At 37.9% G+C, this 27,620-nt stretch overlaps 1 protein-coding gene across 3 annotated transcripts in view; it reads left to right on the top strand.

Annotated features, from left to right (window-relative positions):
- The window catches only part of CRYBG1 (crystallin beta-gamma domain containing 1), a 266,595-nt gene that overhangs the window by 190,954 nt on the left and 48,021 nt on the right, over positions 1 to 27,620 (top strand). For all 3 annotated transcript variants that reach the window (XM_027855375.1, XM_027855383.1, XM_027855391.1), the window contains 6 exons: positions 8,114 to 10,478; positions 15,061 to 15,108; positions 15,195 to 15,313; positions 18,409 to 18,574; positions 20,053 to 20,192; positions 26,733 to 26,859. In XM_027855375.1, coding sequence (XP_027711176.1) covers positions 8,114 to 10,478; positions 15,061 to 15,108; positions 15,195 to 15,313; positions 18,409 to 18,574; positions 20,053 to 20,192; positions 26,733 to 26,859 — 2,965 coding nt within the window. The remainder of the gene's footprint in view (positions 1 to 8,113; positions 10,479 to 15,060; positions 15,109 to 15,194; positions 15,314 to 18,408; positions 18,575 to 20,052; positions 20,193 to 26,732; positions 26,860 to 27,620) is intronic.

The following is a 27,620-nucleotide window of genomic DNA, read 5'->3' on the forward strand; positions in this document are numbered from 1 at the left end:
TACCACTGAAGATTTTTGAGCAAAGTGTTTCTTTGACCAGACTTGTGCAATAATAATAATAGTAATAATAACTAGCATTTATATAGCATTTTAAGGTTTGTAAAGTGCTTTACAAGTGTTACTTCGTTTTATCCTCACAAAACCCCTGGGGAAGTAGGTGCTATTATTACCCTCATTTTACAGATGAGGAAACTAGGGCAGACAGAGGTTAAGTGTTTTGTCCAGGGCTTCATAGCAATTAAGTATGTGAGACCAGATCTGAAATCAGGTCTTCTTGACTCCTGGCCCAGTCCTCTATACCCATTCTTCTATTAGGAAGAATATTTTGGGAGCTGTGTGGAGGATGGAATTGGAGAAAGGAGGAACGAGTCGGGGAGCCCAATTAAGAGGCTTTCGTTCTCCAAATTGCACGTTTGTTGATAACATTTGTTTTCATATCATCGTTTATCACTATAGCCCTCTGTTCTCCTCCACCCAGAGAGTCATCCTTAGGGATAAGGAACTAGACCTGTGATTTCATTAGTATAGTGAACACCCATATGATGGAATTCTCTCTGCCAGGGGGAGGTCAGCACCTTCTTTGTAACTTATAAAAATAGTTACCTAGAGTACTGAGAGATTTACCCAGGGTCACCCAGCCAGTATATGTTGAAGGCAGGATTTGAACCTGGGTCTTTCTGGCTTAAGGCCAGCTCTCTACCCACTGTGTTATGTTACCTCTATAATAAAGAATTTAAAAAGGGGGGGGGGGGGGGGGAGATAAAGGAAAGAAGCAGTTCGGCAAAATTAACTCCTATCAGCCTGGTCTGACCTATAGTTCCTCACCCTAACAAAGATGGGAAGGAGATGCATTCTTTTATGTGTTCTTCAGGACCAAACTTGGGCAGTATAATTACACAGTGTTCAGTTTTGTTTTGTTTTTTCCATTTACTTTGTTCTCACGATGTATATAATTTTCCATCATTCTGCTTACTTCATTTTGCATGAATTCCTCAGTTTTCCTCTGCCTCTGTATTTTTCATATTTGTTTCTTATAGGAGAGTAAAATTCTATTATACTTTTATACCATAATTTATTCTTTATTCTAAGCCAAACTTTTATAAAGTTGAGTATATTTATGGCCTCTACTTTTTTACTATCCATTCACTTCTCACTTACATCTATCTGACTTCTGTCCCCACCAGTCTATAGAAATTGTGTTCTTTAAGATCCCTAATGAATGGCCTCTTCGCTTCCAAATCCAGTGGTGTTTTTTTCAACCCTCTTCCTTCTCCACCTTAATTTTAGTGCAGCATTTTTGACGTCATGACCTATACTGACTTCCTGCAATATTCTCATCCCTTGGCCAATGTCCATGCCAATGCAATGTCATGATTATTCCCCTACCTAATTTTCTGCTATTTTTCTGACTCCCTTGCTAGATCCTCACCCTTCACTTGCCCATTAATGATTCTGTTCAGGGCCTTCTTTTCTTTCTATACTCCTTACCCTTGGTCATTTCTCCCACTTCTGTGGTTCCATTGATCTCCTTTCTGAATATATTTGTGGTTGTTTAGTCATTTCAGTCATGTCTTACTCTTTGTGACCCTATTTGGGTTTTCTTGGCAAGGATACTGGACTGGTTTGTCATTTCCTTCTCTAGATCATTTTATAGATGAGGAAAACTGAGGCAAACAGGGTGAAGTGAGTTGTCCAGGGTCACATAGCTAGTCAGTATATGAGGTCCAATTTAAACTCAGGATGACGAGTGGATAGACCCTGTGCCACCTACCTGCCTTTTTCTGTAGATCCCAAATTACGTCTTTACCCCACAATCTTTCTCCTGAGCTCCATGTATCTGTCCATTATTTATCAAGATATTTGAGGATCTCCAGGTCTTCAAATTTAACATGTCCAAAACTAAGTTATATTCCTTCCCCCAACCTCAAAGTCTTCCTCTCTTCCTTACTTATTGGTTTCTTTTTATGCAGATAGCCAGACTCATAAGCTCAGAGACGTCTTTGATTCTTCCTTTTCTCACCTACCATGGACAATCAAACATCAAGTGCCTTTGACTCCACATTTGCTTATCACTCCATATTTTCCACAAAAATAAGTATGACGTACTTCATTAAGTGGTTTTCTAGAATGTAGTTGAACTATAGCTGGAATATTGTTCTGATCTGTTCCACCTGTTAATGTGTATTGTCATTCCCATCTCCCTCTTCATTTCTATTTCTACCAAAACCACCCAAGCCCAGGCCCTTTTTACCCAGAGAATTATACCAACTGTCCTTGTCTCCACTTCATCTGCTTTCCAATCCATCCTTTATGCCACTGCCTATTTAATCCAATTAACGATCTCTTTTGATCTTGTCAGTTTTCTAATAAATTCCATAATTCACCAGAATAATGGAATTTTAGTGAGAAGGAACCTCAGGAACCATTTATTCCAGCCCTGCCCCAAAACAAATCTCCCTTCCAACACACTTGACCAGTAGTCATCCAGCCTCTAGTTGGAGACTTCCAATAATGGGGAACCCAGAACCTCTCAACCAAGGAAGCTCATTTTGCTTTTGGCCAACCCCAATAATTAGGAAGTTTTCTTGAACATTAAGCCGAAATTTGCCCTTTTGTGCCTTCTACCCATGCTCCTGGTTGTGTCCTGAGGCCAAGAAGAATTAAATTTAATTCCTCTTGACTGGCCTTCAGATACTTGAAGGTAGCTGTCATGTCCACCTAAATATTCCCAGTTCCTTCATGGCACGAACTTAAAAACTCTCACTATTTGAGTTGCTTCTGGGCACTCTCCAGCTTATTAATGTTCTTCTTAAACACTGGCGCCCAGAATTGAATCCATTACCCTAGGAGTTTTCAAACCAGAGCAGACTGTGGAGACTACCTCCAGTCTTTTCCTGGAAGTTCTTCCTCTTTTAATGAAGTCTGAAGTTACATTCACTTTTCTGGCTGGTACATCACACTTCTGACTTATATTGAGTATGCAACCTATTAAAATCCTCAAATCCTTTTGAGACCAGCTCCCATCTGTTGATGCCTATATTTCTGAAGATCACTTTTGGAAACGAAATTTAAGAGTTTACATTTGTTCCTCTTGCATTTCATCTTATTAGATTCAGCCCAATGCTGGAGCCTGTTGAATTATTTTTGGTTCCTGCCTCAGTTATCTCTTCTCACTTTCTATCATCTGCAGATTTGATAGGTAGGAACCATTTGTGTCTTTATGCAAATCATTGATAGAAATGTTAGCTAGCACAAGGGAGCTTGGTGGGGTAATGGATAGCATCCTGGACTTGGAATCAGGAAGGCCTCTCCTCAAATACTGCCTCAGACACTTCCTAGCTATGTGTGATCCTAGTCAAGTCATTTACCTTCTCCTGGATTCAATTTGTCCATAATGGAGGTAATAATAGCACCTACTTCTCCCCCGTGTTGTAAAAATCAAATGAGATAATACTGTATGCGTAACACTTAGCAGACTGTGAAGCACTTCTCTGTGAGTGCTAGCTGCTATTGTTATTACTATTACCTTAGCACAAGGCCAAATACAGATGTCCTGAGTGTACCCGATTTCCCAAGTATACCTCACTGCCAACTTGATATTGAACTCTCTTCTATTCTGGCTATTCATCCAATTCCAAAATCCATATGATTGCATTACTGTCTGTACCAGGGGTGGGGAACCTGTGGCCTCGAGGCTGCATGTGGGTGGCCCTGTAGGTCTTCAAGTGTGGCCCTTTGACTGAATCCAAACTTTACAGAACAATGCCCTTAATAAAAAGGATTTGTCCTGTAGAACTTGGACTCAGTCAAGAGGCCGCACCCAAGGACCTAGAAGGATTAGACTAGAAGGATAGACTCTATCCCATATCACTCCATGTTTTCCATAAAAATAATTATGACATACTTTATTAAATGATTTTCTAAAATGTAGGTGAACTGTAGCTAGAATATTCTTCTGGTCTGTTCGTTTAGTAAACTTGTCAAAAAAAGGAAATGAAGGGGCAGCTAGGTGGCACAGTGGATAAAGTACCGGCCCTGAAGTCAGGAGGACTGAGTTCAAATCTGGCCTCAGACCAAACACTTGACACTTACTAGCTGTGTGACCCTGGGCAAGTCACTTAACCCCAATTGCCAAAAAAAAAATACAAAAAAAAAAAAAAAAAGGAAATTAAGTTAGTCTGGCATGACTTACTAATGATGAAGCCAGACTGGCTTTTGTATCGATCACTTCCTTTCCTAGGTGTTCACTTAGCTCTTTAATGATTCATTCTAGAATTTTCCCAGAATTGAAGTTGAGCTCACTAGCCTGTAGTTTTCAGGCTCTATTTATTCTTTCCCCTTTTTTGAACAATTTCTTTGCTTACCAAATAAAGTATGGCATTTAAAACCCTCTAATTTACCCATCCAGCCATATTTCATACTACTTTCCTCCATGTATTTTATTCAACAGCTATTCTTCTCCAGTTGCTTACTATGTTTTTTTCCATCTTCTATCATCCGCACCCCTAGCATGGACTCCCTTCCCCCTTTCTCCATTCAGATCTCTGTCTTTATCCATCTCCTGTCATCCCCATCCCTAGGATGCACTCCCTTCCCGCTTTATCTATTCCTTTGTACAATGCCAAGCTTAGGCATCATCCATCTTCAACATGATTCCTCTATTAGCTTTTCCTGCTGTCTCCCCACCCTATCCTCCCCCAACTAAAAGTGTTCATAAGCCTAGAGCTGCAATGAAAATCAGAGATGATTTAGTCCAGCTCAGTCATTTTATAGTTGAAGAAACAGACCTGGAGAGGTTAAATTGAGTTGCTCAAGGGTGCCAGGCTAGTGAGTGGCAAGGCTGGCTTTTAACTCAAGTTTCCGAATTCAAGGTTCTTTCCTACTTTGTCACCGTTGATCTCAGATTTCTTGTAGCACTTTACCTGGTCTTGCCTTTTACATTTATTGAACCTGATCTCACACCTGTTTTATGGTTTAGCCTAGAAAACTTTGCACATGGAAGGTACTTAATACATGTTTCTTAAAATGAATGAAACTGAGTAACTCTTTGCTTTCTTAAGCAAAGCCTTTCAGTAGGAGTCCTGTTTGGTAAATTATGAAAGGAAAAGTTACTTAATGAATAACTCAAATTATCTCACCAGCTGTAGACTGTGAGACCTTTGACTCAGTCACTATTTGTTCTGTGGCAGTGTCAGAGACGTAGCCTCAGTGAATGACGCCCATTATTTAGACAACAGTATGGATGAACAGTCAGCGTAAGCTATAGGAAAACTTCCTGAGGCCACTCACGAAGCACACTCGGCTCTCTTCCAGTAAGAACAATCTACCGAAAAACCTAGAAATGTTCCTGCAAGAGGAGCGGAAAGGATAGATACTGGTATAGGGAACTCCCAGTGAGAAAACTCCCTCTCCCTGGCACATCCTTTGTAATTTTCTTGGAGCAGTGAGAGGTTAAGTGACTTGTCCAGTGTCATAGAACCAGTTATGTGTTAAGAGATGGGATTTGAACCCAGGTCTTTCTAGCTGTAAGCTTGGTTCTCTGTGACTCCAAGCTGCCTTTATAGAGGGAAAAGGACTTCATAAATTCGTAGAATTTTAAGTCTGGAAAGGATCAACTAGGCCAAACTCCCATTTTACAGATGGGGAGACTGAGACCTAGAATATCTAAATAACCTACCCAAGTTCATCCAGCTAGTTAGTGGCATAGCTGGAACTGGATTCCAGGTCTCCTGATGGTTCTAGCCCAAAGTTCCTTCCAACATACCACAGTGAAACTTACTCCATGTTATATTTCTCAGTAATGTTTTTTTTTTTTAAACTAAAGGGAGTTGTTGTTTTAATGAACATTTCTGTTCATTTTATGCCTGCCAATTTACAGTTTTCTCTAAATTTAACATCCCTTTCTAATGATCTGTTCCATTTCAGCTGAATAAATATTTACTTACTCTTAACTTATTTCATAAATGCAGTGGATAGAGTGTTTAGCCTGGAGTCGGGAAGACTTGAGTTCACATCCCATTAGCCTGGTCACCCTAGGCAAGTCACTTAACCTCTGTCGGCCTCAGTTTTCTCTACTGTAAAACAGGGATAATAATAGCACCCACCTGTCCCTGGTTATGGTGAGTATCAAATGAGATCACATTTGTAAAGCATTTAGCACAGTGCCAGAAACATAGTAGGTGCTTAGAAATGCTTATTCCCTTCCCTTCCTTCCTTCTAATGACACCCTCTTACCTTTAGGATCAAGTATGAACTCCTCTGTCTTTTAAAATCCTTCAGGATTTGGCCCCAACTTACCTTTCCAGCCTTATTGTATATCACTCCTCATTCTGCCTCTGCTGTGGAGACAGCCTAGCTTTCTTGCTTTGTCTCCCACACATGACACTTCTGCTTCCTTTAAACTTTTCTTTTCTTTTCTTTTCTTTTCCTTTTTTTTTTTTGGCTTTTTGGTGAGGCAATTGGGGTTAAGTGATTTGCCCTGGGTCACATAGCTAGTATGTTACTTTTCATCATGAAAGTTCCTTGCCCCCTCCCAGCATCTAGTGCCCTTCCCTGGCCCATTGCCTTGTATTTATTGTGTCACGAGTCTGTATTTCTTACAAATAAACATATTGTCTCCCCGATAGAATATAAACTTTTTTTTTTTTTGCTAAGCAATGGGGTTAAGTGACTTGCCCAGGGTCACACAGCTAGTAAGTCAAGTGTCTGAGGCCAGATTTGAACTCAGCTCCTTCTGATTCCAGATCCCTTGCTCTATCCTCTGTACCACCTAGCTGCCCCCGAATATAAGCTTTTTGAGGGCAGGGGCTATTTAATTTTTTTTGTTATCTCCAGCATTAGGCACAGAAGGCTACCTGTTGATGAAGTTGTTGGTTGTTTACAGTCTAAACTGTATTCACTGTAGTTATTTATTTATTATTATTATTATTTTTAACAATTTAAATAATGTTTTTCATCTTGGCTTCTGATAGTAAATTTGTGATGGTACCTGAAAAGTTAAGGTGAAATATTATTTTATGTTCCACAAAAATACTAGCCAGATTTATTATTTCTTTAAATTCTTTCTATAATTGAATGTTGTATACTAAAGCTGCTCTCCGAGCATTTCATCTTTGGAGGATTTCTCTTTCATGTTATACCTGTGGTATGTTCGCTCATGGAGTAAGTTCCCCTCTCATATTAAAACGTAGGCATTGCATCATGAATTACAGGGTACTCCTTCCTTTTAATCAGAGTTACTACTTTAATTGTGGTGACTCTCAGTAGTATCTCATAATAGCCCAGAAACCAGGTTGTAAAATATTTTGATCTTTATGTAAATGTTTAATGATTAGACAGGCCTCTTGACTTCCTGGCTTTAGAAGGGCCTGTCTTGCATTCATGTCCTGACTTAGGCTCTAAGGTTTTTGTGTTGGACAGATTTGTGTTTTGAACTCTCTTAGAATTCTTGTTTTCATAGTTGATGCTTACACCCCTTGTTTAATATGATAATAACTAGCATTTACGTAGCTCTTTAAGGTTTGCAAAATGCCTTAAATATATTATTGCATTTGATCCTCACAGTAACCCTGTGAGGTTAGAGCTTTTATTATTCCCATTTTACAGATAAGGAAACTGAGGCTGAGAGGTTAAGTTAGGGTTCACAGAGGTAGTAAGTATTCAGAGGCTGGATTTGACCTCAGGACTCCCTGATTCCAAAGTTCAATACTGTATCCATTGAGCCATCAGCTGTTTCATATATGTATGCATATATCTATATCTATATCTATATCTATATATCTATATATGTACATATGAAAATTGGCAGCATTCATACATTTTCCCTTCTACTTGACCCCTTAGATTTTAGTATTTCATTCTAAGTAAGTATTCACAAATTGATTCTGCACATATATTAAAAGGCAAGAAAAAACAAAGAAGTTGGAAAAATTTGGAGTGGTGGTAGAAATTATGCCCATGATTTTTAACTGATATATGCATGTATTTGTATGAATATGGTTGGTGGGTGGGTATGTAGTGTGAAAGGTAGCATCATTTTAACACTAATTGGCTTGTCATGTATATTTTAAAAAATTAGATTTCATGTAACTCTTACCTGTTTCATTTCTTGCAGCCCAGCCAAGCCCAAACATGTGGAGCTGAATTTCAAAGCCCCTAAGAATCTTGAGAGCTTGGGAAATGATCATAATCCATTTAACCAGCCAGTTCACAAAGGAAATACCGCCAACAAGATTTCCTTATTTGAAAATAAACGTACTAATAATAGCCCAAGACACACAGACAACCGGGCCGTGAAGAGCGTACCACCTTCAAAGACCTTTGTTGGTAGGGCAAAGCTCAATTTAGGGAAAAAATCCAAGGAAAGTGAGCAACCTGAAAAGAAAGGAAACATGCAAAGTAGTCACCCAAATGAGGGCTTGTTGAAAGACGCCTCCGCAGAAGAGAAGAATATTCCGTCAGAAGCACATATTTTGCCAGCGACTGCAAATAATGCGGAGACTGTTGATTGTCAACTGGGCCAAACTGAAAAAGCAGATGTTCAAAGAGACACCACCTGTCCTTCGGAACAAGCAGATGCTGCTCAGGTTCCAGCTAAGGACCTGGAAATCCTTGGAGAAAACAATTTGAAGACTGTCAACAGTACAGCACTTGTGTTAGAAAGCAAGATTGACCTTGATCAGGATAATAAAGATTCAGCTCAAACAGTCCCATTAAAGCCTCATGCAGATGTTCTTGACTCACATCCTATAGTGGAGATTTCTAATGGTCCTTCTATCCAGCAGCCACCATCTGTTTCCATGGCAGCTAGTGGAAATGCCTCTGTCCATTATGATGGGGATACATCCCCAGCTCATAACAGTCCTGGCACTGATGTGAAAGAACTGTCCCAGCCATCGTTGGCATCGGTAGGTCAAATTGAGTGTGACTTGCCAGTCTCGTGTGAAAAGGATAACAAAATGACCCCATCTGAACTTGGAAGAGAAGACAAAGTTGCTGTGTCTACAGAGCAGGATTTATTAAACACAGAAACCTGTAAAAATAAACTGCCTTCCACAGTCCTCGTTCAGGTTAGGTCTTATATGCTACCCGTGGAAACCGCTCAGGGTCGAGCCCCCCAAATCATTTTAGGTAGCTCAGAGGTTGAAGAAGTTCGACTGACAAGTTATTATAATAATGAAAATGAAGTAGATTCTTCTCACAGTTGCACTTCTGTAAAAGATGGGGTGCCAGAGTCTAAGACCACCTCCCCAAAAGTTGTGGAATGCAGAGGAGAACTCACAGAAAAATCTGGCCTGCACTCTGAGCCACTGGATTTAGAGAAGACTATGACAATCCAGGCACCAAATGATGACAGCAAAATAGTCCTGGGAACCAAGTCAAGTCCTGCCAGCTCCCACTGTAGCAAAGGCAATTTAGAACTTTTACCAAGACCAAGTCAAATCATTGAAGGTGTTGAGGGCAGTCCTGCTACTGTTCTGAATGTTTCTGCTGGGAGTGATGACAGTGCTTTTGATTCTTCTTCCGATATGGAAAAATTTACAGAAATCATCAAAAAGATGGACAGCTCAATTTGTGTGCCCCAGAAGAAAAAGAAGGGCAGGGTACCAAACTCTCCTGCTCCCCACTTTGCCATGCCCCCTATTCATGAAGACAATTTAGAAAAAGTGCTTGATCCCAATGTATTTACTTTTGGGTTGGGGAAAAAAAAAGAAAACCAAGACATGTCCCCTGGCTTACATCTCCTCCAAGGTCTAGATACAAAATCTAAATTGAGACCTAAGCGTACCTCCGCGGAACAGAGTATGCTCTTCAAGTCTGTGAGCACTCCTAGCAAAAATGAAGTCATGGAATGTTCAGAAACAAATGGAAAGGAGAATAGGGATGTCATAAATGGTGGAATTAAAAGATCTAGGCTAGAAAAGAGTGCTCTTTTCTCTAGCATGTTATCCTCTTCCACTGTACCCCCAGAGAAAGTCTTTTCGCCATCAGTGACATCAGTCAACACAATGACCACATCTTTTGGCACCTGTCAGAACAGTTCTCTCTTGCCAAAGTCAGCTGCATCAAAGACTGGTTCTGATGGGGTATCAGGCCTTCCCACTCAGCCCACTGTTTCAGAAAATGAGCTCCCCAAACCTCCATCTACCAACTCCTCAAAGATCTTTAACTTTGACTCATCAAGTCAATCACTTTCAGGTTTAAGAAGTCCAAACTATGTGGAAAAATACTTGCAAACAGGTGAAACCAAGAAAGATCCAGATGCACAAAGCAACCTGACATTACCAGAAACTAGACTTTCTGAATTTTCCATGCTTAAGAACAATAATGGTATTGAAAAACCTAATCCATTTGAAAGTGCTCTTAAACTACAGATGCCAAACTATGGAAGTAATAATGCGGATTTCATGAGCTATTTAAAACCTAGCCTATATGAACCCAGTATTTCTCTAGCTGGAATGTCACTGTCAGATACCCCGGTAAGCAAAAACTTTGACTTTCTTGGGGGAAATTGTCATTTGTTGTGTAAGACTATACTTTTGTTTGGGCTGTAGAGTAACAAATGAATTTATAATAACAATGATAGCTAACATTTACATAGTGCTTACTATGTGCCAGATACTGTGCCTAAGAACTTTACAGTTATCCCATTTAATTCTCACAACAATCCTGGGAGGTAGTTGCTATTATTATCCTCATTTTACAGTTAAGGAAACTGAGGCAAACTGAGATTAAGTGATTGCCTAGAGTCTCACACAGCTGCTAGGTGTCTGAGGTCAAATTTGCACTCAGGTCTTCCCGATTCTAGACCTGATGCTCTGTTTGTGATATTTTATCTAATAAGAGGAAGCTCAGAATAATAGATAGAGCACTAGCTGGCCTTGAAACCTGGAAGACCTGAATTCAGGTCCCTAATATATAGTCCAATATATTGTCATCTCTAATGTGTAGTCACCTAACTCTCGGTGGCATAGGTGACTTTCTATAGTCACTCTAAGACTGAGTTTCGGAGAAGGTACTGAGGTGAATTGATGGGAACTCACTTGGGAGTTCCCTATATTAATGAAAGTACAGGTCCAGTCCCTATTCCTGCTCATCAAGTGAGGGGGGAGGGTGGTGGAAAGTGATTATGTACTAGCTCTCTTGGAAGAATAGAGCAGCAGGATGCTATCTGTCTCCCCCACCCCCTCCCTCAGTGGTCTAGCCTTAGGATTCTGAAGAAGCCTAAAGGAAAATGCTTCAACCAGCTATGACCTGAACCCCCTGTTCTTTAATGTGAGCCTTGTTCCTTCATCCCACAAGAAATTGTAAGTGTGTGTTAATCCTGTCCTCTTGAGAGTGGATCATCTTTTTGTTGAGAATTAAGATTTCCTTCAGAGGAACAGAACGTCTCATTGAATAAGCACTGAGAAGGGTAGATTTACATTTATAATAGAGCTTTTCCTGCAGATTGTTACCATGATGACTTCCACACATGATTTTTTCTACTTCTTTTTTTTTTTTCTTGGAAGAGCAGTCATCACCCAAACAAAGATTACAGGAGAGTTTTATAGCATTTCCCTTTGTCTTTTCCTACTGCATGGAAGCTTTGGTCTTTGCAAACTAACCTTGGCTTTGCCTTAATTGAGGGACTTTGTAAGCAGAAAGATATCGAAGCTTGGTCTTCAAGTTAATGAGTGCAATGACAGAGAGAAAAAGAATAAAAACTTTACATGGTCAGCTCATGGGGATGTCTTCTTTGAAGGCACAAGGCTATTCCTGTGTAACTGGAATATCCAGTCAGTTAAGTCCATAATTTAATCACAGCTCACTCAAGTAAAACACATACCATGTGCAGAACACACTATATTACTCTGCCAGTTTTTATAATTTTTTTTTCAAAAAGAAAAAGAAACTGTTAGTCAATGTACCTTTAGTACCTTTATCTATTTCTTAAAATTTAGAGTTAAATCTTGAGTAATTGTTCAAACCATCAGCAACAGAAACACCCTATTCATCATTATTTGCCTTCCCGTGCAAATAGCTTTCAAGAATCATTAGGTTTTCAAATGTTTTCTCTGGACTCCAATCATTTGCATACATTCTACCCACATTTACCAGTGCTGTGGCTTCTCCTCTTAGTCATTCCCTGTTTTTTCCTGATATTCTCATTTTACTAGGCTCAGACAACATGAGCACCTGCTGATAGAAAGTCTAGTTTCTATTAAGTTTCTGGAAAATAAAGCTAGAAAAGAGCAGGAGAATTCATTCAGTGGTTTTTAGGTCTTTTCATTGTACATACTCCTTGATTTCCCTTCATTGTAGCATCACAGAGACTCAGGGGTAGGAGGGGCTTTAGGGGCCATATAGCCCAACTTGTACCTGAAAAAGAATTCCCATTACAAAAATCTTTAAGGGCAACATGAGGCCCCCTTCTCTGGTCAGCCTCTCTTGTTGATAAGCACTCACAGAATCATAAGATCAGAATCACAGAATTTTAGAGTAAGAAGGGTCCTCAGTGACCATCTAGACCATTTAGGAAGGGGCATCTGATCCAACCTATATATAAAAAGGAATCCCCACCATAACATCCCCCCAAATGGTCATCCAGTTTCTGCTTTGAACACCTCCAGGGAGGGAAAACCCATTGTATGTTTGGGCAGGTCTAATTGTTGGAAGTTTGTCCTGACATCTAATCTCAATATGTATTTCTGTAACTTCTCATTTTTCCTTGTTTCTTCCCACTGAGATCAAACATAGAAGATTAACCTCACTTTCACATAACCCTCTAAATGTTTTTTAAAAATGGCTCCCATATCATTGCCCTGTAACCTCCCGAGTCTCCTCTTGTAGGATAACTAGGCTAGTAAATGGCCATTATTCCATTTCATGTAAAGCTAAGTTTCAAGTGAGCATTGTTTGGCTCATGTCCAACATAAACTGAGGTTGTATCATGTGGAAGAAGTAGATTAGGCTTGTTCTGTTGCATTCTAGAGGGTCAATGGGTGGAAACTGCAGCAGCAGCTTTGGGCTTGGTGTCAGGAGAGATTCCTCAACAATTAGAGTTTTCCCAAATTGGAATGGGCTATGTTGGGGGGAGAGGAGGAAGTGGATTTATTTTTACCATTCTAGTTGTTTTAATTGGTTAGTTGTTTGTTTCTGGTTTTGGTTTTTGGTTACCACCAATCTTTTTACATCACCTTATCTTTACTCCTCATGCTTTAAAATTAGGCTTATCTTAATACTTCCAGTTCAGTTACTGCTGAGGCTTCCTTACCATCTTTCAACTTCAATCCACACCTCATGGTAATGCATGCCAGGCTGAGAGATCAGATCAAAGGTTTTTTTTCTTTTCTTTTTGTTTTTTGAGCAGGACTCCTGGTCACCATTGAAAGACGTACATGTTTTGCAACATTTTTACATGTATAATTAGTATTTTTATTATTATATGCATGACTAGTTTTACAGGAACTGTCAGAAGATTTTGAAAATGATTATTTCTGTATTCATTTAATCCATTTTAAAATATTTATTTAGTAAATATTTCCAGTGAGGGGGTGAAGGGGTAACTCATGTTATCTATTACCCATTTTACGGGTGAGGGAGATAGGGTCTTACCATAGGCAACATCAGTTTTGATCTGGGCTAACCAATATTTTATTACAGTTAGTAGTTGACTTATATGCTGCATATGTTAGATTTCATTTAGGAGAAAGAAAGTTATAATTCAGACTGATAGGATAGAAACCTTTAAAACAGCAGTCGGATAGAACTAACTCAGACAATGATAATAATTCACATTTATAGAGAGTTTTGGGGTTTGCAAAGAACCTTTCCCAGAATGATCCTGTGAACTAAAAACACACATAGTTATTATCTCCATTGTACAGAGGAAGAAATGGGGTCTCTAAGAGGTTAAGAGAATTATCCAGGGTCATACAACTAGTAAATATCCAAGAGAGGGTTTGAACCTGTTTCTTGGCTCCAATTTCCACACTTTTATTACTGTACTATGATGGCAATTCCCAATATACAAAGCATCCCAAAAGTCTTAGTGTATTGTTTAGCTATTAAAGCTTTTAAACTGCACCAAGACTTATGGGACGCCTTGTATTTTCAACATACATGAAATTTAATGTTGCTCTATTTTCAGTACAGTATCTCTTCATTTGGTTCTTATCTCATGAGGAGATTCAACTTCGTTCAACAAAAATAACCGCTTTTTGCAAACATACATCTAATCATTCAACAAATATTAATTGCCTACTTAATATAGTATATTAACCTATGCATTGGAGAAAATGCAGAAATAAACAGGACAGAAAGTAGAAGCCTGAATCTGGCACTTCATTTTCTTTTTTTTCTCTTTAATTTAAAAAAAAAAACTTTTGTTTTTATGTCAGTCTTTTCTGGATATAGTCTCTGGTCCAGCCTTAAACCTTCCCTGCTAACAATAAAAACAACAAAAATAGTTAAGACAAAATAGTTGATGCAGTAGCCTCTGGGTGTGATAATGTATGCAACCCTTTGACCAAAAGTTCCCTATCCCTCTGCTGAAATGAAATTAGATTTCATTAAGTGGTCTCCAGAATCAAGACTCATAATCCTTTTTGATGACCTTTTACCTTTGTAGTCATTGTGTATATTATTCTACTGATTTTGCTTATTTTATTCTCCATCAGTTCATCTAGGTCATCCCATATTTTTCTGAATTCCTCATACCTGTTATTTCTTCTTCCATTACATTCATATACCATGGTTTGTTAGCCATTTCTCCAATCAGTAGAGACTTTTCTAGTTCCCAGTTATTCATTACCAAAAAAATCTGGCATATAATTTTCTAGTGTGAATGAGAAAATATGTTTTACAGCATTGACAACTACCTGCAGCTAGTCAGATGGAAACATTTTTACCATCCCGTGGTGTGAACCTAAAAGCCAGAAACCATGGTATAGATGAAAGAGTTTATCTTTAAAAATCAGCCTAATTTGCACTCCTGTATAGAAAAAATAATGGGAAGAAAAAAGAATGTTATAAAAAATTCCGATCATTTGTCTTGTTTTTTTATTCACCTTATTCCAGATATTTAAAGCAAGTATGCAAAATAAAATCAATCCTCGACCTGGAAAGGTAAGATATCATTATCTATACCTTGACATGATTAATGGTCTGATATAGTTGAATGAAACCTGATACCATTGTGATTGTCTTAATAGGTGGTGATATATAGTGAACCCACTTTCTGTGGGAATTGCTTTGAAGTGTTCAGTGACATTCCTGATTGCACCTCTTGGAGCCTGTCACCAGTGATTGTTGTAAAAGTAGTTCGAGGATGGTAAGAAATGATATTTTAAACTCTTCATGACTGTTTTTATGGTCTTTTTTTTTTTTTTCCATTTGCCATATCTGTAAAACTCCAAGGTGGTTGAACCATAGGATTTCTAAGTCTCTTCCAACTAAGATACCTCATACTTTCACAAAATCCCCCTTGCTCTACTTATTCTTTCTGTGATGAGATTAATCATCATAAATGTCATGTCTTTAAAATATATATGTGGGGTAAAAATGGCTATTCAGTGAATATCTAAGATCATTTTGATCAACAAAATAGTATTTTATTCATACCCAGTTATATATCCCTACATTGTTTATGATTGCGCCATGCAGTTAAATTAGATTTGCCAGGAAAAAAAAAAATATGGTTTATCTGGGTTTGTTCTACGCCCAAACACCAAGCTGTTTGTTGTTCAGTTGTTTCAGTTGTGACTGACTCTTTGTGACCCCATTTGGGGTTTTCTTGCAAAGATACTGGAGTGGTTTGCCATTTTTTTCTCCAACTCATTTCACAGATGAGGAACTGAGGCACACAGGGTTAAGTGACTTGCCCAGGATCACATAGCTAGTAAAGGTCTGAGGCCTGATTTGAACTCAGGAAGAAGAGTCTTCATGACTCCAGGCCTGGCACTCTATCCACTATGCCACCTATCTGCCCTACCAAAGAGATTTGTTTAAAATCTTATTTTAGTTACTATCTTTTCCAAAAAAAGTTAGTTTTCATTTTTCAGATCTAATTTTTTTTAAATGAGACTTTAAAGCAACCTTGAGGGAGGAAAAACTTTGCCAGCCTACAAATGTTTTTCCAATCTACTCTCTTTGAGGAAATGTGCAAGTAATTGAATAAAGAAAAGGAATTTTTAAAAGCTCCAACTAATTGTCTGGTATAAATACTCATCCTTGGTTCCTGTTGGTGAGCCTGTTTGAAGCATGACTTCAGTTATTTTCTGATTTGCTTTTTTCCATTTGAAATGGCTAAAATATTTCATTTGGTATCTCTTTAATATATGCAGGTAGTGTCTATGTCTGTTATACTTCAGAAAAATTAATGTGTTTTTCAACATAGCAAATAGAGCTTCGTTTAAAAAAATAAGTTTAATTGATGCCTTTTGTTTTTAACTCATTCATTTTTACAAATATTCCCTTTTCTCCCCTTAAGATTAACCCACTGTCCCTGCTTCCTTGTAACAAAGAAAAAGAGAACAGAAGCTCTCAATAGAGTCACTGCTTTTGAAAATATATACAACATTCTGCCCCAAGGCTTTTCTGTCACAAGGAAGTATAAATATAGCAATCCCTTTTTTAAATGCAATTTTTGTATTTGTCAATGGAAATCTATCGTCTTTCCACCTCACCTGTCCCTTACCCTTCCCCTTTATTCAGAAAGAAAGAAAAACAGAAAACAAAGCCTTTGGAAAAAATACGTATAGTCAATCAAAACAAATTCCCTGATTGGACACGTCCAAAAAACCCCTCTCAATATGTCTCTGAGTCAATTCACTGTCAGCAGGTGGGTAGAATGTTTCATCAGGCCTTTGGGATTATGGTTGATAATTTCATTGATCTGAGTTCTAAAGGCTTTCAGAATTGATTGTCTTTACAATAATGTTGTTACTGTATAAATTGTTCTCCTGGTCCTGCTCATTTCACTTTGTATCAGTTCATACAAATCTTTCCAGGTTCCTCCAAAACCATCCCCTTCAGCATTTTTTACAGCACAATTCCATTGCATTCCTATACCATAATACCATTCCCCAATTGATGGGCAACCTTATAGTTTCCAATTCTTTGCTGTTACAAAAAGGGTTGTACATATGAGTCCTTTTTTTGGGGAGGGGGTGTCCTTTTTTATTTGATCTTTTGGGGAGTTTAGACCTATTAAGGCTATCAGTGGGTTTGTACAGTTTAATAACTTTTGGACATGATTCTAAATTGCTTTCCAGAAGGGTTAGATCTGATCACATCTCTGCCAACAGTCCATTAATATACCTGTTTGTCCCACGTTCCTTCCAGCATTTATCATTTTCCCTTTTTGTCAATTTTGCCCGTGTGATGGATGTGAATTGGAACCTCATTGTTTAAACATAGCTCTCTTAAGGAAAACCATCATTTTCCTTTGTCCCTGATTTAAGACAATAGAAACTTGTCTAATCACACAGGTAACTACAAGTTTGGAATAACTATGTTTTATATTAGGTTTTTGTTGTTTTTAACATAATTTACACACTTCATTTTCCCTTTTTAACTATTGATGTGTTTCCATGTGTTAGTATAGAAAACATCACCAACATTTCATTTAACAGTCACTTAGTGTTTCAGCTAGAAATTAATCAGATTTATTTTTCTTAGTGTTTATAAACTAAACGAGAATGTTTCTGAAAAGTGGAAATACCAGAGCCCAACACATAGTATATATGTTTGCATATACACAAAAGAAGAAAAAGAGCACATAAAAGCTAACTATTTGGCTCCCTGTTAATTGCCTATCTGTATTATCTGGCACATTTCCCCATTTGCAGTGAATTAGTAACTGTACAGTGTTCTCACAATAACCTTAGTCAATAAACCATTTATGAGGCAGCACTGTGTGCCAGCAACTGTCTTAGGTTCTGGACAGACAATAAATGAAAGTCTTTGCTCTTGAGGAACTAACATCCTTTAAGGGTGTCCTAATGCACCCCAAGTTCCTGAAACACATTCTGAATCACCAGAAATTAAGTTTTAGCTTCAGCTACATTTTGGTGTCATATATAGGAATGTATTTGTTCTTTTACGTCTTCACTCTTTCAGAGGAAATTTCCTCTATCAATTCAGATCAGCCGATGTTCTGTTATTTATACTCTTAGGGAGTTTTTGAGGACCCTCAGAGATTCAGTGACTTCTCCAGAGTCACACAATCAGGACATGAACCCAGGTCTTCCTGACTCCAAGGCCAGCCTTCTGTGCACTCTATTTATACTGCCTGCTCAATTGTAAATATTACACTGTTCTAACGATTCAAAAGATGCTATCGACGTATGCTATAATGCCAGTCTTCCATTTTCTAATATAATGCATTCCCTGAGGATAACAGAGTATTATGTCTTTCTTCTTTAGCTGGATTTTGTATGAGAAACCAAATTTTGAAGGGAACTCAGTTCCTCTTGAAGAGGGAGAATTGGAGCTATGTGATCCCTGGGGAGTAGAAGATATTTTGGCAGAAAGTGAGGAGAGCAAATCTGCTAAACCCTTGGTGATTGGTTCAATTAGACATGTGATTAAGGTAAGTTAGAGTAGAATCCAATTTTAAGGAAAATTTCCATGTTAACATCAGCAACTCATATTTACATAGTCCTTTAAGGTTTATATGGCAATTTGTGTTCAACAACCCTGTGAAGTAGGCATTACCAGAATTCTCTCCATTTTATAGATAAGGAGACTGAGGATCAGAGAGTTTAAGTGATTTGCCCAAGGTTACCCAACTAGTAAGTGTCAGGGCCTGAATTCAAAGCCGTATCTTTTTCACCTCCAATTCTAATATACTGTGTACCACTTCATATTATCTGCTATATGGCATAAACGTGAGTGATGAAATTTTGGATTATTCTTTTTTCTTTTTTTTGGAGGCAATTGGGATTAAGTGATTTGCTCAAGGTCACAGAGCTAGTAAGTGTCTGAAACCGGATTTGAACTCAAATCTTCCTGACTCCAGGGCAGGTGCTCTGTCTACTGTGCACCGAGCTGTCCCTGCTTTGCATTATTCTTGTGAAACTTATATGTAATTTTTTTTTATCAAACATTTGTACATTCTAATTTTTTGTTTAAGGAAAATGAAGGGAACATTTCCATTTCTATTCTAAGTGAATAGACTTTTTATTCCTAATTCTTAAAATTCTTACCAGTGGTCAATTTATTTTTTTATTCTCCAGAATATTTGTTTTTGCAATAATACTTTGTCTTTAACTGTTCCATGAAAACAGGATTTTGTTGACTTTTTTATTCATGAACTGCTTGAACTTTACCTATGTCTAGTACTAAGAATGTCAAGTATAAATGATCCACAAATCAAAATGCTAATTCAGATTTAAGATTCCTGTAAATTTAAATCTGAATTTTTGAGACCACTTTAGAGATTGAATGAAATTTCTTGATCTGTTGAGTAAAATTTCTTGCTCTTTCCTTAGAATTAACCTTAGAATTTATTATAGTTTTAATGTCTCATCAGTATATCAATGGAAGTCTGATCTTACCGGTATCAGTTCTAATAGTTTCTTTATTTTTCAACAAAGCAGTTAGTGTTGTCTTTAATTTGGAAAAATAAAAATTCCAAGTCTTGTTGACAGAGATGTTTTATGAGTGTCTTGAAGGGTACTTTGTAGGCAAAGGGCATGTGATTGCCAAAGAGTAAAGACATGGGTTTCTTGGTGAAAGGAAAGCCCCCTTAATGTGGGTTCTTTATGCTCCCCTTCCCATAATCCCAATAGAGTACAGCCCTGAAAAATCTGGCCTGCCTCCCTGAACTGTATGTGGTATGTTTGACATGTAAGTAAAACAATTGCTCAGGTCCCATTGATGCACAGATACTAACTGCAGCTTGAACACAGCATTTAAAAGGAGAGTGAAAGCAGCAAATGCTTGCTGGAAATCCCTGTATGTTTTTAAACCTTAGTTTAATTAGTTGCTATCATTTAAAAATGAATTTGTAGTACAATTAAGTAGATATCATAATTATGATTACATAAGAATATATATTTTTTTCAGGATTACAGAATTAGTCAAATTGACTTGTATACTGAACCAGAAGGGTTGGGACTTGTAAATTCTTACTTTGATGACACTGAAGAAATGCAGATGTATGGCGTGATGCAGAAAACGTGTTCTATTAAAGTGCATTGGGGCACGTAAGTATTTAATTTTAAGTGCATTGGTGATTAAAAGTGATTTTGTGTGTGTGTCTGTGTGTGTCTGTGTCTGTCTGTGTCTGTGTTTTGAAAGGAACTCCGGTGAAGTTGTAACAAAAATTCATAGCTCTGATTTGTGTTCCCTTTATTTTTAAAATGATTATTGATCAAAGTTGTCATTTGAGAAGGTAGGAAATTCTGGAAATTTGGCATATAGTATTCATAAAATATCATAGTTTATGTATTAGTTTCTTTTATTAATATAATATATTGGAGGAAAGAAAAACTCCATTTCTTATGTGCTTTCCTTTTTTATTAAAAAAACTTAATTACATTTTATTTTTTATGCTGAATTAAAACCAAAAAAGGAACATTTCTATATACTTAGTGGAATAGAACAAGAGAATTATATGTGAAATCACAAATTTCTATTACATAAATACTTGCTTTAAAAAATATGTATGTATGTGTGTGTATATATATTTACATATGAATATATAAAATTTAATGTTATTTTCAAAACCGGCTTGCTTACATGTTTTCCTTCTGAACTACCTTCTTCTGTTTGTATTTAAAAAATGCTTCAATAATTCTCTTTTCTTCTTTTTTGGTAACATTATTATTAACTTCATTATTATGAACTTCCTTCTTTCCTCTTCTCCAAATCCTACCTCCTGATAAAGACAGACAAAATCCTTGTAGCAAATAAGAATGAATAATCAAACAAAACAAATGCAGTTATCTGCCCCATCAGAAAATGTGTCTTTCATTCTGTACTTTGATTACATCATCTCTGTGTCATGGGAATAGTTATCATCAGACTTTTCCATAAAGAATAGAATGGTTGAAATCCGAGTATCAGAGACTAGTTTCTAGTGATGTGACTACACAGAGTTCACACAGTTGAAAACAAAGGCCCAGGCCCGCCTCCATACTGTCCCCTCACCCGAAAGAGACAGAATGTGATAGGGGCAAAGGAGAACTAGGCCAAGTACTGGGAGGAATTTGAGAAGGTAGAGTTCACTTTTACATCTGGATGTGAGTTAGGAAACATTTTGATCCCATAAATAAAAGTTCCTCATATCATACATTTCAGTCAATTAACAGATATTTATTACATGTCTCCTACGTAAAGTTCAAGAAGCATAGTGGTCAGTGAGCTAGCCTCAGAATGAAGGGCAGTTAGGTGGAGCAGTGGATAGAGTGCTGGGCCTGGAATCAGGAAGACTCATCTTCCTGAGCTCAAATCTGGCCACAGATGCTTCCTAGCTTTGTGACCCTGGACAAGTCATTTTACCCTGTTTGCCTCATTTTCCTCATCTGTAAAAAGAGCTGGAGAAGGAAATGGCAAGCCACTCCAATATCTTTGCCAAGAAAACCCCAAGTGGGATCATGAAGAGTCAGACACAACTAGAAAATGACTCAGCATCAACAACAATAGTAACTCAAACTAAGGAAGACCTGAGTTCAAATTCTGCCTCTGACATGTACTGGCTATGTGACCCTGAACATCAGGTGACCTCAGTTCCCCAAGCTTTCCTTTAAAATTGTAAGGTACAAAGCAGTTGGGGATTTACACTGAAACAGGGAGTTTTCCTCACCAGGAATTCTCTACACCAATGAAATCACAGGTCTGGAACCTCCCCCCGCCCCCCACAAAATGTGATTCACTGTAACAAAAACTGAATTTTCTTTATGAAGAGCAAATAAAACATGACCCTTACTTTTAAGGAGTTTATAACCTCATCAGTAATTAACTTTATATGAGACATCTAGGTGGTATCCTGTGTTACCTTGGGCAAGTCATTTAACTGTTGTCTGCCTCAGTTTCCTCAACTGTAAACTGGGGATAATAATAGCATCTACCTCCCAGGGTTGTTGTGAGAATCAAATGAGATAATATTTGTAAAGCACTTATCACAGTGCCTGACACATAGTAGGTGCTTTATAAATGCCATCTATTGTAGTAATAGCAGAAGCAGCAATAGTTGTAGCGGGTGTGATAAGATATCCACACAGATAAATACAGTACCAATAATAATTTAAGTAAATAGGAGTAACAGTGCTAGGAGATCAAAAAAGAGAGAGATCTCTTTCACCTGGGTGGATCAGAAAAGGCTTTATGGAGGAGGTAGGTATAGTACTATCATTTCAATCCTTAAAAGAAGGATAACGCACCAACTAGGGTTGATGTGGTATAGAACATTCTGTTTGACATTATAAGCTAAACTGAGGCTCCCCAAAGTACCCTGACATGCTGCTGTGCCTCTTGCTTAGTTCTGTTTCCCTCTTGACCCCCAAAGTATGCATAGAGCAGAGGCTGGTGTCACCAGCATATGAGGACCACACTCTCCAAATCTTTGTTCTTGACATAGAGTTTCCTCTGACACACATAGCTGCTTAATATTGCTCTAAGGCAATTTCTACTTCTTTCTAACTGTTCGTTGTATCTGTTTTGAAAAACTGAGAGAACCTTAGTCAGCACTTTGACCAGTTTAAGTTTTTCTGCTCTTACTGACTTAGATAAATACAGTTGGGACTAATCATTCTCATCCTTGTCATTCATTCATTCATTCATTCATTCATTCATTCCCTAGCTAATGGAACTCCCTTTACCAATGCAAGCTGTCATTTTGCTCTGCAAAAGTCTGAGGGAGTTGCTTTGAGCACTGAGAGGTGAAGTGTCTTATCCAGAGTCACATAGCCAATCTGAGTCAGGGGCAGGATTTGAATTTAGGTCTCTGATTTATACACAATTTGAGTTTAGGTCTTTGATTTATCCACAATGCCACATTCCCTTTCATAAGTACATGCCCTGATTGTACCAAATCCTCTCTGACTCTGGCAAATATTTAAGGAAAATCTAGATGCCTTTAAATTATTGACAGTTTAGTAGACCTGCTCATTTTGGTTTTTGATTTTTGAGTGGCCTTGCCTGATGAGAAGTCCCATTTGTTGTTGGAGATATTATGTTAGCTACCATTGAGAGATAATTTTTCCAAGGTTTGATTGCCCCAGACCAGTCTTTTAATAAAATAAAGTTATTAATAGTCTAGCTGGGTTGGCTGGGGGACGTTACAACTTACCTAACTTAATTTCCATTTCATTCACAATTGAATCTAGTTTGTTTTTTTTTTTTACTTTTATGCTAAGTCTGTGTCTTATCAACCTAGCTTACATTCTTCACCTGAGGTGGCAGCATGCTATCAAAAAGATCCCTTTTTATGTACAGGACCATTGGCTATAACAATTAGAAGGGAACTTTAAAATATATCTAGTCCAACCCCTATATTTTACAGTTAAGGAAACTGAGGCCCAGAGAGGTGGAGTCACTCGTGCAAGTATAGATCAATAGAGTAGGAAGGCCAGCTGGCTTGAATCCCATGTCAATTCTACTGTGCTCTCTATATTGCTCCTATAAAACTGTCCAGTAAGATGAGAGATAATCCATATAAATTTTAATTATTTTATCTTGTCAAAACTTCTTATAAAACTTATTTTAAAGAAAATTTTAATATGATGTTATGTCATTCTGTTGCCTCTGCACTGACTTATGTGAGGCATGAGTTATGATTGAATTGATTTTTAGCATGTATACCAGTAGGGATTTAACATCCTTTGCATCCCAGTAGGGTTTTGTGGCCTTTGGAATCACCATTGTTCCACATCTTTTTGGAAGCATTCTTCTTTTGGAATTGCCTCCTGGGCCTAGGACATATTTTCTTGAATAATCTCATTGGAAGCAAATCTTTATTATCTATGGGTGGGTTTAATATTTTTGAAAACAGCCAAAGGTCGTTTGGAGATAAAACTGGTGAATAAGATAACCTGGCCAAGCTAGGAAGTCCTATTTGCATTTAAAATTAAAAAGGAACCATAACTATAAAATAATGAAATTGTACTTCCTGTTCAGCTCAATAACTGATCCTTGGCCATTTGTCTTTACTCGCATGGAATCGCCATTTGGAATAAGTGAATAGACTCCTAAATTGGCAAAACTCATTTGGGTATTGAAGCTCTGACATATTATTGTTGCTACTGCCTCTATTTTAAAACTTATTAATTTATAGATATATTTTATACTATGAGATAGTCAAAAACAAATCTTCTGGGACAGAGATGGGGAATGAACCTATGATTTCTTTGGTATAGAGAACTCCCAGGTAAGAAAACCAATGCAGGTTGGCATTTGCCTGTAATTTATAGTCCTAGGGAGTTGCCTGGAACACTGAGATGTGAAAGTGATTTGCCCAGGGTCACACATGCTGTGTTTATCAGGGGCAAGCCTTGAACTCAGACCTTCTTCCTGATTCCTAGGACATTCTTCTCTCCACCATACAACACTGCCTCTCATAACCATACCCAAAAACAGTGCATCATGAGACTAATTAAAACAATACCGTAAGATACTTGTTTTTCCCATGCTTGGGTTGTAATTAGCAAATCGTGTCAGAACAGAATTCAAGAAAAGTGAATCATGCTTAAAACATCAGTTTTCAGATTCCAAATTCCACCCATGGTTGGACTTCTGTCTAAAAATGTCTTTTTGCATTAGCATCCAGCAAGCTTTAGTGAGAAAGTTCAAATGTACTGAGAAGGCACTTTGAAAAAAAAAATAAGTCTTTTCAGATACCAGATTAATTTTGGGTAATAGTTCCTAATAATTTTTGCTCCCCTTCCTCTGGTTTGTTTGTTGTTCCCCAGTGGGGAGCTTTCAGTGAGATACTCCCTCTATGAGTGCAGATGTACAAATGAGTGGCTGCTTTGCAATTTCTAGGAGAGCCTGGGGCATGGAGAGGTTGGGGCCTGCCCAGGGGCAGTTCCTTCTCCAGTTCCACTCTGTATCCACTACCTCACACTAACTGTTATTAGTTCTTAGCTTTTGCATGGAAACCATAAACCTCACCAGAAATTAAAAATATGAACTGTTGCCCTTGGAATTTGAGGTAGGAAGAAGAGAACTTTCTACGGGTAGAAATCTGAGAGTCATTCATTTGTAGGTTGTGCTGTCAGAGAAATTTGCCGTATCATTTCTGATGAATTTGTTAGAACCAGTTATACTAAACCAAATATGTCATTCTAGCAGTGATGGTGGGGTGCTTCTATTTCATTAAGACCTCTTATAGTTCAACAGCAATTTGGGGGGCACTAAAAGTATGGCTTTTGTGCTAATAACAAGATAATGTAGGTTGGGGTTACAATCTCAAATCTTGTCTGTCCTGAGACAGAGCTATGTTAACAACACTTAAGGGAACTTCAAGAGACCCCACCCTTGGATTATGTTTTCTTGTGGTTTGGGTATGTACTTTTAAAAATGATTTTGTTAAAATAGTCGTGCAGACAGGGGATTAGAGAAACAGTATTTCCAAGTGGGATGTCTTTAGATTTTCCACTTTTTCTCCCTCTTCCCTCCCCCCTCCCCACCCCCTTTCTTCCCATAGCTTCCAACATTTCTTCCCCCTCCTCCACCCCTACTCCCCCCCACCCCCTCTCTTCCTTTCCTTTTTTTACTGATAATGCTTTATTGGGATTCTGATTGCAAGTCCCTGAATTAAAAAGAAGTTACTGAGTCACCAAATTGTTTGTTGACAAAAGCAACCAGGAAAAAAAGAAAGCACCCTTGGGTCATGGCAGTGGAAAGGAAGCCTAGAAAGGGGGAGGACACAAACTGTTTTATGGCCGAAAGTATTTATTTTAAGATAATTTCCTGTTAGTGCAACCTGCCAGGAAAAAAAGTCAGAGAAGGTTTATCAGGTGAATTGATCATTCATCGCCTGTTGAACTCAGTTATCTAAATGATTGCCATAAAACCTTGCATTTTTTTTTTAGAAGTTATCAGGAAAGTTGGGTGAGCCCACAGTGGATCCTCCTAACTCTAAGTAGATATTACAAAGTGCACGCACGCGCACGTGCGCACACAATTATTAATCAAGGGCTCTTAAGAGGAGGTTTGAGATCTTAAAGTTTTTAAAACAGTATTTTGGTATAATTGATTTCCTTTGCAATCCTGTGCATTTTGTTTTGTGCATTAAAAAAAAAAACCAGTAGAATTTTGAGAAGAGTTCCACAGGTTTCACTTGACTGCCTAACCAGTCTATGACACACACAAAAAAGTTAATAAGCCTTGATCTCAATGATAATGGAAGTCCTGTAATGCCCCATTTCCATGGCAACCTCAGCTTTTTCAAAACATAGCTAGAACGCAGAAGCTAAGAACAAAAGGCATCTGACAATCAAAATAGGAGTCAGAGAATCCTCACACTGAGATGTGTGACCATGCCTCCAATCTGAGTATTTTTAGAGTAGGTGTTAATCTGCATTGATAGAGGAAGTTCTTCAGCAAAAGCTGCCTATGCTAGTGAAATCACAGGTCTGATTTAAATAATAATAGTAGTAAAATCTGAACTTCCTACATTGTTTGTCTTTCTTTCTACTTATTGATGGGCAGCTGTCTTAACTAAGCCGTGTTTTTCCAGGGAGACTGCATATTCAAATAACTATGGATTTTAATTTCTGTCATTTTTTGGGGTGCTTATTTAGATGGCTGGTTTATGAAGAACCTGGTTTTCAGGGTATTCCTTTTGTCCTTGAGCCTGGTGAATATCCTGATTTATCCTTCTGGGACACAGAAGAAGCGTACATTGGATCAATGAGGCCCCTGAAAATGGTAAACTGATAGTATCCCATGGGATAGGATTCCTTTGATAGATCTGATATTATTAACATGATGTGACTATAAAATAGCAGAAAGGGTTTTTATAAAGAGACATACTGGACAGAATTCATGTATGCAAATAAGCATTGACCTCCAAAGTGGTCACCTTGGATGGCTATATACATATTCCAATGATGTAACAAATTACTTAAAATCTTTTTGAAACTAATCTTTTGGAATTGCTTTCAAAGACAATTCAGCCCCAAACCTACCCTGTTACTTTCTATTACTCACTTTTAACCAAAAATGTTATGACACAGCCTGAGTCAATCGTATTATTCATCCAACTTGGCTCCCAATGACATTTGGCTCTTTCCAAGTCCATTCTCAAAGGCATTGTGGTTATTTGCAAGACAGTGGATGCTTCCAGTTCTGAATGCAGTTTCAAAGGGGGAGTTCTAAAAAATATTTAAGAGCAACTGCTGCATTATTGGAATAAACTTATAGCTGCCTCCCAAGGGGACTTCTTTGAAAGAGACAGTGTCTGGTTGAGTATATGAGCATGTTTTTAAAATCCAGTCATGTTGCTTAATAATCATACCTTGTATTTTGCATTTGGACACCAGCTGGCTGTACTCTTTTTTTTTTTTTTTGTTAAAGGGCCATCAGAGATGTACAAGTGTGTCCCAAAGGTCTTAGTTTTAAACTTTAGAAGCTTAAAACTGAACTAAGGTTGTTGGAACACCCTGTACTTTTAAGAATACCATAGGCTT

This window comes from Vombatus ursinus, unplaced genomic scaffold (genome assembly GCF_900497805.2).
Source record: "Vombatus ursinus unplaced genomic scaffold, bare-nosed wombat genome assembly UNPS02000582.1, whole genome shotgun sequence".
NCBI classification, from domain to species: domain Eukaryota; kingdom Metazoa; phylum Chordata; class Mammalia; order Diprotodontia; family Vombatidae; genus Vombatus; species Vombatus ursinus.